The sequence below is a fragment of the Lichenostomus cassidix genome, chromosome 7 (genome assembly GCF_008360975.1).
Source record: "Lichenostomus cassidix isolate B80296 chromosome 7, HeHo_3.0, whole genome shotgun sequence".
Lineage (NCBI taxonomy): Eukaryota > Metazoa > Chordata > Aves > Passeriformes > Meliphagidae > Lichenostomus > Lichenostomus cassidix.
This window is the reverse complement of record NC_139488.1, coordinates 551,363-563,520: the sequence shown is the minus strand read 5'-3', so window position 1 is coordinate 563,520 and position 12,158 is coordinate 551,363. Positions and strand designations below refer to the sequence as shown.

At 41.8% G+C, this 12,158-nt stretch overlaps 1 protein-coding gene across 17 annotated transcripts in view; it reads right to left on the bottom strand.

Moving 5' to 3' along the window:
* UNC80 (unc-80 subunit of NALCN channel complex) overlaps positions 1–12,158 on the bottom strand; it is a 137,564-nt gene that overhangs the window by 40,918 nt on the left and 84,488 nt on the right. For 15 of the 17 annotated variants that reach the window (XR_014853326.1, XM_085065681.1, XM_085065674.1 and 12 more), the window contains 11 exons: positions 11,843–11,974; positions 11,113–11,299; positions 10,005–10,136; positions 9,307–9,450; positions 7,872–7,972; positions 6,257–6,343; positions 5,316–5,499; positions 4,601–4,695; positions 3,607–3,696; positions 3,126–3,227; positions 592–772 (listed from right to left, as the gene is read on the bottom strand). Coding sequence is in view for 16 of the 17 variants with exons in the window: in XM_085065681.1 (XP_084921807.1) it covers positions 592–772; positions 3,126–3,227; positions 3,607–3,696; positions 4,601–4,695; positions 5,316–5,499; positions 6,257–6,343; positions 7,872–7,972; positions 9,307–9,450; positions 10,005–10,136; positions 11,113–11,299; positions 11,843–11,974 (1,435 nt within the window). In the remaining variant the exon portion in view is untranslated. The remainder of the gene's footprint in view (positions 1–591; positions 773–3,125; positions 3,228–3,606; positions 3,697–4,600; positions 4,696–5,315; positions 5,500–6,256; positions 6,344–7,871; positions 7,973–9,306; positions 9,451–10,004; positions 10,137–11,112; positions 11,300–11,842; positions 11,975–12,158) is intronic. The other 2 variants (XM_085065669.1, XM_085065677.1) reach the window with 1 other exon arrangement.

Below are 12,158 nucleotides of genomic sequence, written 5' to 3'. Positions count from 1 at the left end.
CTCAATTTTTATGCTCCAGGTTTTATGCTCCCACACATTACAGGAGATTCATGCAGAGTTATAATAATGCTTCTGAAATCAAGTGCCTTTGGGGCTGTTACAGAACTTGCCAATGCTTACCACCCTGCAACAATGGCCTGTTTAACCCCCACATCAGGCTGGAAACCCTACTTTACTTTCAGAGCAAAGTTTCTATGTGGACTGTTTCCATATCCCTGCTGCAGAATTTGCCCAGTCTTCATTGGATGTCCATTGCTTCCTCGAAGCAGATGGCAAAGGACCCTGAGCATTCCTTTTTTAGCTAGTCTCATGCAGAATTTTAACACTCAATTAAAACTTATTCTCATTGGGGTCCAAAGAAAGTAGCCATGTCTGGAGAACTCTAACATTGAAGCCCTTTCTGCTGCTTACTTACAAACCAACAGCTCTGCATCAGTTTCCCTAGGAAGAGATTAATCAGTTTCCCTAGGAAGAGATTCATCACCTTCCAGAAAAGCTCCAAGCCCGTGTGTTTCTAAGGCAAATGAAGCACCTCAACGAAACCTTCTGGGTCTTGAAGAGCCCTCCAGGAAAGATGCCAGAGGATCATACCTTGGGGATCACTGAAGAGCGAGAACTCAGCATCAATGGCACTTCGGGGAAAGGAAGGCAGGCGGAGGAGGTCCTCCTGGAGCATGGATACATGGGACTGCTTGTGGGCTGGAGGGATCTTCTGTGTCAGTGAGATCAGGAACAGCACGCGCCCCACCTCCTCCAGCTTTCGGGTGAACACCTGACAGAGAAAAAGATACAGATCTGTATCAATCTAATCCAGAAGCTCTTTACAATGTATATGCACTTCACCAGGTTCACTTCCACAGCTTTCTCTGATGGGAGAGATGCTGCACTCACGGCTCAGAGGACCATGATGAAATTCACAGGGGTAGTGCTGCACCCTCTGGCTAAAATTTGTGTGACCACTGTTCTCCAGCCCAGCTCTGCAAAGATGGATTGTGTTTATAAAAATGGTTCTAACAACATTTTCTGTTTCAGTCTTCTGGAGGACTGTAAGTGGCTGCAAGACAATTTCCAACTTCACCATGTGTTCTTCTGTAGGTTAATAATGTAAGCCCCAAGGTGGTCAGAGAAACCAACTTCAAACTTGAAAACCATATAGTTGTAGTGTCTCTCTTCAAGGTCTTAGCCTATAGTCAACAGGAAGCTGGAATTGCTATCTGCCTTCTGGGATGAGGCTAGCTGACATCTGGCCTTACAAAGTATATGTACAATTGCCAAAGAAAAGTAGTCAATAAAACAAAGACCAGATTCTGTGTTACTGCAAAGGAGCAAAGTCTCACTTGATTTCAGATTATCACCTCTGGTTTACACCAACTGAGAAACTGAGTTCCATTCTACCAGCCTCCTTTGAACTTGTGACTGGTAGGACTAGCCAAACTAGATATTCTATTTCTATTTTGATGCTAAAAGCAACCATAAGGCAGAGTGATGCTTAGTACCGGAAGTAACTGTCTTTGGAAGCAGTTTCAAGACAGCTCATAGCCACTGAGATGAAGCCAAAACTTGAAGCATGTGGTTTAACATGTGCCAAAGCTCAGCTTCCCATGTCCTGCATTGCTGTGACCTTGCTCTGAAGTGCACTCAGCTCAGAATTGGGTGTTTAATCAATCAACAAAAAAGAAACTACTTTTCTATGGATTGCTGCTCTGTGGGAAATGACTACAGTGTTGCTTTCATTGCTGAATCTGGATGTTTTCCAGCAACATCTTGCATGACTACAGAGAGGCTGGCAAAAACTTGTCATACAAGTTTTACCTTAGAAATATTTTGGGCTCTAAGTACTCTAAATATAAAAATGTGGAAAGCCAAATAATGCCCTTACAAAAATGCAAAGCCCATTTAAATCTTTTGGGATTGTGTAGGGTGTATTAAACTCATTTATTTGTGGGACATCTCCTAGAACCAGAGTGAGAGTAATTTCTGTTAGAGAAGCAACCACGTTGATCCCAAGTAATTTCATATTTTTATCGACTTTCTACTGACAGATGCAGCACACAAAATATTGCCCTATTCTGTACCATACACATTAACCATATTTTCCATTATTTTAGCTGCTAGTAGCTCTTAAGCAGCTTTATAGCAGCTTTGTATAACCACTCCTGATATTTTCCTACTCTCAGTTAGAACAAAACTTCATTAGCTGTTTCTTGGCTAGAAAAATATAACTGTTAATACCAAATGCACAATGTTTAACCACATTATCCCACACCCTTTTTTTTATTTTCCTGCTTACTACCATCCTCTGCAGATACAGTTACAGCAACTTTTCCCTAAACACTTAGCTCTGTGCTACTGAGACAACTCTGCTTTTGTGGAGAGTTGTGTGCTTTTTGTGTTCAACATGCTCTGTTGAGCATGTGGTTTCTACAGGTAGTGTGAGCTCAATCCCATTGTCTCTCTGCCCAAAGAGATTGTTGGCATTTGCAGCACATTGAAGGCACTGCATTGCCACTTTATTTTGGGTGCAGTTCCTAAGGGAGAACTCCTGGGAGCTCAGAACATCAGCAGGACAGTTCACAAGCCTGGAAGACAGGGAGGACAGTGCTCTTCTGAGGGTAGATAGTCCCCTGACCAAACACATAGAGCTGTGCCTCTGGAGTAGCTGTGATAAAGTCTGGCATCTGAGAGCAGGACAAGGAAAAGAGGCAGGTAACATTCCTGACAGAGAGAAAAGTAGAGTAGATTATTCCTGCTCCCCAGCCAGAGGCCATGTTAAATAAAGGAATAAACAACTTTTGAAGCTGAGGCAACTGAAGCTTTTCTGGCCAGGTATAAGAGAATGCAAAATGATCGACCGAAAGGAAACTGGCTGGACAGTTGGGGGTGGGGGGGCTGGAAATTAACATCCCAATGTTTACTCTTCTTGCAATACTGTACTCTATATATATATATACATATATATATATATATATATATATATGGCTGCTAGCCAGAGTTCATGCTGATTGCTACTTGTCCAGCAAACCTCTTGATCTCCATGCAGCATGAGGGAAAGCCTTTAAATACAAAAGAAAGATTTATTTTCAAGTTTTTTTTCTGGACAGATGTGTTTGGTGACAGTAAGGTACCTGTTTCTGAATGAGCTCTTGACCCTTTTCTGGATGCATCTGCACCAGGTTGAGCTGGGGAGAAACTGACCTCCGGAAAGGATAAATATCACGGACGTAGGTCTGCCAAGGAAAGAAAAAAAGTGTATTTTAAACAAACGTAATCACTATGCCATCACTCAACAGAATGGAATAAAGGGCCCTTTAGCCCTTTCTGAAGGGCAGGAACTTTCAGGCAGTGTCAGACATAGTAAAAGAGTATAAACAGAAGAGAAATTTGATCTTTTCTGAGAAAACTAGACATTTTTGTCTTAAGAGCAAGGGACTCCTCTTCTGCCTCTTCCCTCTTCTGTCAAATTCCAATCTTTCACCACACACAACCAGAGATGTGGTGCACACAGGACAGAACTCTATTTATAGGTTGCTTGTTCTCCCTGATGTTTAAAAAGGAACAAGACGAAAAGTCACAAGAACAATCACATGGACCGGATCTTTGCCTTACCTTGTTGTAATGAATGAGATTCCAACGCTTATCCATTAAAAAATAATGAGAAAACTGAGTTTCAGGTATATTGAAAAACTCCAAACACTCCTGAAAAGAAAGAAATCAAAATGTCCTGTTACTCTGTAGTTGTCTTGTACAAATACCACAACATCCAAAAGAAGAATATCCATCTAATAATGTATAAAGGCACAAACATGCATGCCTCAATCAGACTGGCTGTCTGAATAGAACAGACATTGTTCTGGCTTTAATTCTTTATTTCTTTTTTTAAATCATGAAGTACCTGAATTTGTTTATGATAATCGAGGCATGCTGACATCACACTCCTGAAGACCGATGTTACTTATTTTGATGTCTTCATATCACACATACTTCTCTGACTGTGTAAGCCATATGGGCCTGGGTATTTATCAGGTTTTAGTGATAGGTGATATGCAGAGATACTGACGTTCTGTCCCTTTAAAACACTGAGATGTGATTCTCATAAAAATTTAACATAGTCAGACAAACTGAAGGCTTTTACAAATCTGTTTCCTATGCAGCTCAGTTAAAACTATCAGGAAATTTTTGTCATAAAGGGGAATTGACCTCATAGCTCCTGGATCCCAAAATATCATTGTGGCTACTGAACCATCATTTTCACTCTGATCTTGATCAGTCTGTTCTCTCTGGTGTTGATAAAACCAAATATTTAAATAATTTATGTATTTATCAGAAGTATACAGCAAATACCCAACAAGCTGCAGTGTCTTCAAATGTAGTTGTTTTTGCAGGGTTTGGGCTTTCTGTGAGTTCAGAACATTTCTATTATCCTTTAATGTAGGATCCTGTTTCTTGCAACCAAGCTCCCCTGACAGGGAGACAGAAATGCCTGTCAGCAGAACTTCCCTCCCTGACACTGGAACAGGATGATCAAGCAGAATGGATTGTTGGCATACAGGCATGGCAGGTAAATGTAAGAAGTTTGTAAGCTCAAAAAAATCACTCCTACCTTCAGAAGAGCCTCAAACTGTGTATCCTCATGGACTGGTAACTGCGTTGGGATGTCACACTCATTCTGTCCGTGCACAACAAGGGTTTTGGTGCCTACAGGAAGAAAAGTTGTTGCATTCTTCCTGGCCTCTTTAATTAACAAAATTTCAGGAGACTGCCCATGGAGGAAGAGTGATACCTAAGACCCATTCCTGAGCAGGCAGACAGACCATGCCAGTCCTGTCTGGAACCATTAGGTAGTGTTAACAGTCTCACATCGCCACAGTTAACGAGAAATTGATCTGTTATTAAAGGATGAGCTGGCTTTAGCAGCAATTGTCAACTCTGAAGAAGAAACACACATAAAAGGCCAAATCTGTTTTTCAGCAAGATATCTCTTGTCTGACTCATGATGGCCAGAGTCTGAATGGTAGAGATTTACAATGATGATCCTGCCAGCCTTTCACAGCCCAACTGGCACAAAGCTCTGGGTTGAAATACACTTTAATTCATTTTCTGTTTGCTTCTTTTAGAACTCTTAAAGTGGCTTTTTGAATCTCAAGGAATTAGCAGGAGAATTTACTGACTAAATAGTCAACTAAAGGAAAACTGCCTTACAATATGCAGCCATTTGTAACAGGTCCTTTTCTGATCCAGTTCTGATGGATCTCCTTTTTGGTAGAGTGGGTTATAAACTTTGAAGTAAAAGGCATTTTAAGACTCATTTCTTATACCTGGCATTGAGGCAGTCACCAGCAGCTTCACTTCACATTGCTCCTTCTTCATAGTCTGTTTGAGATCCTTGAAGAAGAGTCCTTCAACATAACCCACCACTTCCCAAAGGAAGGTAAGAGTGGCAGAAATGGCATCCATGCCCCATTCACATGGAGTCCGTACAAAATACATGATCAATCCTACCTGTAGGTAATAAGTAAGAGGAGTATCAGGTTGTACACACTCTTTGAACTGTGCAGATCATTGTATAAACACAGAACAACAGTATTGTTCTACCTTTCTTCACTCAGAGGGATAAATGCATTACACTTCCATTCTGAAAGTTTATACATACTAAAGAACAATCTGTTTGTACCAGTCTTCCTTTTTCTAGAGAATATGAGGACTGGGGACAAAACTTACTGTTGCAGTATAGCCATAAACACCACTGTAGATGAAGAAAAGGGAGAACCTCTGCAGTAAGAGATTTCCTATTCTTTCTGCTCTGAAGAGCCACAATGTAGACAACACAAAAACAACAGAAGGCTCCCTGGAGAAGCATGCACCTTGTCTGCGTCTTCTCATAACTACAACATTTGTCCACAATCTTGAAAGAAGCTCCTAGGTTTGCTCCAAGAGGACTGCCTAATATCAAAACACTTTCTGAACCCAAATCAAGTAAAATAATTAAGGTTTCTGGTGCTGGGACCCTTCTATTTGTCTACAACTCATTGTCTGCGGTTCAATTCAGAAATCCATGACAGGTCACTTAGGGGTTTAATAAAAAAGAGAAAGGTTTCTTTTTCTCTCCCCCAAAGGAGAAAGGCTGGTGTAAGCCTGTTGACTTGCATCCACAACCAGGAGCAGGTATGAGCTACATAAGAAAAAATAAGTGCATTTATTGCACACATGAAGGCAGAGGAGTGATTCAGGCTGCACAGTGGACCCAAAAGCTACTCACCAAGTAGTTAAAGAGGATATGAGATGTCTGGGCAGGAAAGTCTCCAATGTTCAACAAAAGCTTCCTTAGCATATACATCAGCTCATCCTGGAAGAAAAGTAAATGTTTTTTCTTTCCATCAAAAAATGAAGAACAGATTTCTTCCTTTTCTCCTTTCTCACTTTGTTTCTTCCCATTTTTCCATACTCCCTTGTTCAGTTCTGTCTCTCAGAGCATGAAGAAAAACTACACACTTGTTACTGCTCCCATACATTGCAAAATAAGGCCCAGGGCACAGCACCCAGGCCAGTGTCTTTCTCGTTTTATCTCAGAGAGGCCAGTACCTCCTGTTGCAATTTGTACTGACTGTAACATCCTGATTGTGCACTCCTGTCCCTGTGATTATCCCTGTGATGACTACCCAGATGATCTCTGAAATCTGTTTCAGTAGCTGTGGCTGTGGGATGGGAACTGTGGGCAGAATCTAACTTCCCTTCTTCTGGAGATTGCCTGCCTTAAATATAGACTAAGACATTTCTAGTGGTGGGAAGGGGTTGTGGAAGGGACAGAATCTCATTGTCAGCTGAAGAGAGACAGTTGGTATCACAAATGTCTTCTATGGCCCATATTCTCTAACCTCATGGCAGATTTGAGTGTTATGGGTACAGGTATGCACAGGACAATCCATGCCAATTATACACCTGATAGCTTCCAAGGAATTAGACCTGTTTGTGTTCTGCACTGGTGGTCATAGTAAGTCTGCAAAGAGATGGCAAAACATCAGACAGCAATGGCTCAGAGGCTTCTGAGGCTGGACAGTTTACAGATTCTTTCTCAAAGGTACTGAACAACCAAGCTCTCTGCCCAGAGAATTTGTGTATGCCCCATCCCTGGAAATGTTTAAGGCTAGATTCAAAGGGGGTTTGAGCAACCTGGTGTAGTAGAAGGTATCCCTGACTGTGGTAGGGGGTTGGAACTAGATGATCTTTAAGGTCCCTTCCAACCCAAACAATTCAGTGAAACAGAAGTGACTTTCGGAATGTAAATAAAAGCTTTGCTGACAATGGCTGAGAAGCCTCAGGAATAGTGAGTCCACTGACGCTTGCTCTAGGAACCAAAGGTCAGCCTTTCTTGACACTTCTCAGGTTTAATATTAATTTTAGAGTCAGTTCCTAGGTAGTAGCTTGAAAGTGCATATTGATATAATGCACAAAATATGCAGCTGAGAAAGGGATATAGAGTCTCCCTGGCTTCCATCTGGTCAGAACCAGTATGCTTTTCTTCCATAAAGCTTAGCCATGCACTAGGACAAGGTCTAATGAGCCACGGAGACAAAATGACACCCCCGTCTTTCAGAGGAGCTGAACAGAGTGACATGAGTGAAGGCAATACTGCCTATGCTATGTCCACTAAGCAGCTGCTCAAAGCTTGGCTTGGAGCAAGTCAGATCCTTAGTGCTGATAAATCAACTGAGTCCCATTTACATCAGTGGACAGAGACTGATGCCAGATGATGACATGCTGCATTATAATAGCAAATGTTCTTCTCCAGTGATGTCCACAAAGTGGTTCTGCTGGCAGCTGTGCTCCCCTTCTCTAAGCAGTTCATACACCTGCTGGGGAGAGGCAGAGTGTACCTGTCGATTGCTGATTGTGAGCTTCTCAAGGAAGTGGCGCAGAACTGTAGAAGGGTCTTCAATCAAGCAGTTCCACAGGACCTGCTGAGCAACAGCACTTACTGTAAGAAAGAAAGGAAACCAGGTCAGAACCATCTCCCTTGGAAAAGCCTTGAACTGGTACACTTAGACACAAACATTCCTAATCTTCTTCCTTCCTCTGACATGTTTTGTACTGAAACATGCAAGAGCCTATTTGATGCACTAGGATTCCTGGTTACCAGTGCAGTGATCTCAGCAACAATAATCACAGGTCTAATATTTGAACCTTCCCTAACTACTGGTGATATGACAGGAAGCACTTCATCACTGTAGTTAAGGAATAAGAAATAAATAAATATCTGGATTCATAACTCCAGATGGACAAAATCCAGCAACTGAAATATATATATATTCATGTACCTTTTTTATTAATGCACATAAGTTTAATTTCAGGGTGATTCATTGAGTGATTTTATCTGGTATTGGTGAGCAGTATTAGATAGTCAGCAGGGAATTGTGTTGATGATCAACTCCCTGAAGTGCAATTAATTGCAATCCTCTGAAAGTTAACAACAATGTTATTTTGTTTTCAGTACTCCGCTCCTGATCACAAAATGACACATACATTGTTTAGGGGGCTGACTACATCCACCCAAAACTGAATACAAAATGTAACAGGAAGTTAAATGCACAACTAGCTGACATGATGAGTAATGAGAGATGAAGGAAGCGCAACTGTCCACCATGTGTTAACATTTTTGGGAAACAAATACGAGAAAATGTATTATGAATTTACAAAGACATCAAAGACCATAACCAAAATGTTCAAGCTGCGTATGGGTGGCTTTCTGCTCACCATAGGAACAAAGAAACGTGAGTAGGAATAGATCTCTGGAGGTCTTTAGTCCAAGCCCTGCTTGGAGCAGGACTGAATCATCTATACCAGATATGTCAACCATAGCTATGACTAGCCAGGGCTCGATAACCCTTGTGCATGGAGAATCAACAAAAATTATGTTCCTGGTTATGAACTTCCTTCCCAATTTCTAACATGAGCTTTCCAAGTTGTAACCTCTAAGTCAGTGTTTTTCTGTTTGTTTCCTTTGAACCCCACCAAACAAACAAGCCCAGCCTCTACAATCACTCCTGACAGAACACCTGTGTTAGGCCTCCTACCATCCCACTATCCCCCCACTAGACCCTTTTCAGCTTCTCAATATTTCTTTTGAACTGAGGGCTTTTGGGGGGTCCTGAAAGTGCAAAACTCCCTCAAAGCCAAACACAAATTGTGGAGAAAAGAAAGGAAAAACCCTACAGAGACACATTTCTATTGTAAATCTACATTCAAATAGTTTTGAAACAGTCTCTGCCATCCTTGAGCAAGAATCCCTTGAAATTTAGTCAAGGTCAATACCAGCTACTCCATCCTCCCGGACTTCTCCATCTTCCATCAAATGGACAATGGGGAGCACTGCTGCACAAATGCATGCTGGAAACACAGCCTGCGGTGGCTGGGGCACATGATGGTTTGGAGTGTGCTCAGTAGTGTGTTCTTCATCTGGAACAGTAAGAAGAGGAGACGGGGAATTAGGGAATAAGCTGTGCTATTATCCAGGCAGGTAACAGCACAGATAAACATTTAACAGACAATAGGCTAGATAAATGTTTATGTTAGTGGCTCCACACACAGAACAAAGATCAGAACACTAATCACTGTGGAAGCATGACAGGTTTACTGCTATCTCCAAGAAGAAACTGAGCCTCCAGCTAATTTCTCAATCAAGAATTTTCATTGTAAATATGTAATTTTTCAATTTACATTCCTTTTCTCATAGGCAACCCAGTTATTTTTGATAAAATCAATTTTCATTACAATTTTTCTGCTAGAGTGCTATCTGTGGCACTATTCTCCAAATAGAACATGAGAGGCAAAGGGAAGTATTGTGACAGCAGGGGTGAATAAAATAATGCGGGGCAATAATTTATTATAAAGTGGCTCAAGCCTGGGAATATATCTGGCAAGAGGAAATGCCATAGCTTTATGTGTCAACAGGACAGGCTTCCAGTGAATGAAATCCTAGGAGGGAATACTCCAAAGTGAAGTCAACCCACCTTCTGCACTTACTGCAGAGCGCACTGACCACACAGAGCCACGGCGGAAAGAGTAATTCCTGTGAGATGTACTGGAGGTGCAGGATGGACTCACAGAAAGACGGCGGGAGGCCAAGTTGGTAACTTCTTCTACTGACAAGGAGAATAGGAAATGTCAATCCGGACCCCGCTGACAGACTTTTGGGAACTTTCTGAAGGATAGCACTTACAACCAAATCAGAACATTGAAAATTCAAGTCAAGTAACACTCAAAAGACACAATTTAAAACCTATGAAAATCAGCCAGGTAATTTGTTCATGCTTTGGGAACCAGTAGAACATTGGTCCATAAGAGCGTTCAGTTTTTTGGGGCATTATATTGTAACAGTTGGCTCTATGCTTCTTGTCATCCACTCCCTTTTAACCAACATGATTGCTGGTGTTTAGTTTTTCTTAAGAACTGGGATTTCTGCTCACAGGTTTTCCAGTGTATGCTTAGATCTGATCAACCCTGTATTCAGATAATGGCACATACCTTGGAATGCCTTTAATGAAGTCTGTGCTCTGTCAGTCTGGGCCAGTAAAAATCCTCACCGAAAGACTAAGTTTATTGTGACAAATATCATGTAACTTTGGCTGTCTGAAGGTTTGGTGCTGAGCTTAATCTGGTCATCTGGGCTCCCCCACTAGTCACCATAAAGGTAGAAAACCCCAGGGGCAATTCAATATATCTTAAGCTATTTTTCTTAAGACATATGCTGCCAAAGAGGGATTCCTCCCATCCCTTAATTATTAAAGACTTCAAGTTAGGAAAGACAGATTTCACTCCTAGTGTTGCATATTCTCGTGTGTTAAATCCCACATGAAACTGGGAACTCCTAGATGTTAAGTGCTGGCAAGTTTCACTAAACTAAGAACTCAATACATCTGAGATTCTGTCCTTTTTTTTGCACTAATTTGCAAATACACTTTTTCTCAATGACCCAGACTCTTCTACAAATGGACATGGCCGCGACATTCCTAACACTAACAATCAATTTTCCTGGACATCACTGTCCTAAGCAATGCTCTGTGTTGGTGGGAAATGCTTTCAGGTTCCTGGAATGTAGTTCGTGGTCCCAGAGCACACCTTCTTCTTCCTGCTCTGAGCTTGGTGTACAGGATGGCTCGTAGCAGGCCTCCTGAGTGATGGGGATGGCAGTGATGAGACTGGCTTCCCGGCCCAGGCGTTTCTTCTCTTCCTCCTGCTGCAGGTTCTTCAGGATGTGCTCTGCTCGCTGATGGGAACGCGACACAGCTCGGGCAGAAAATGACTTCTGTTGGGAAGAAGAGAGAAGAAACACAGCCTGAAGCTGTTTGTTAAGATGCACCCACTGGTTTTCTGACAGAGACCGCATCTTAGTGACATTCACCAACTCAGTTTCTAAATATAAACCAGACTAGTGCCCACCAAACAGAGATTCACCAGGAGTCTCCTCCTGGAGATAAGCCTGGAGATAAGCCTTCAATAAGCCTTGGTGCAAACTTCTCCCAGTAGACACCACATGACCCAGTGCAGACAAAATGGTCTGTCAGGCAGTTCTACCAAACTAATCTTCTCTTGGAGAGAGAGCAGCTGTGTGTTCCTAAGATCTGAGCCAGTGTCTCTCACAAGGATATGAGGTGCAGCACAGTACCTCAGTGAACAAACAGAAAAGCCTTATGCCCATCTAGAAAATTCTGTGTATCCTACACACACTATATTAGATTTTTTTCCCAGCTGGGAAAAACAATCTGAGTTTAATCCATATGTTTTGGCTTAACTTTCCCCACACCTCTACAGAAAAAAAACAGTGCTTACTCTCAGGATGTCTGCTTACCGATTGATCTTCATTTATAGGATCCTGTACACTCCCACTGCACTGAGGGACCCAGGGAGGATCAAACATTGGCACAGATGGCATCCCCAGCACAGGAGAAGGCAGAGTGAAGTTTATACTTGGAGGAGGAATCTAAGCAAAACCATGAAAGACATTTTGTTACAACAAACTATTATTGTCAGTACTGTTAACTAAACATGAATACAAGTACCCAAGACATAAATCAACTCTGCAAGTTTTTCCCACCTCCATATCTCACTGCACTGTAACACCATGTATGACACACATCTTCTCTGATATTTCTCCTGACCTGGAT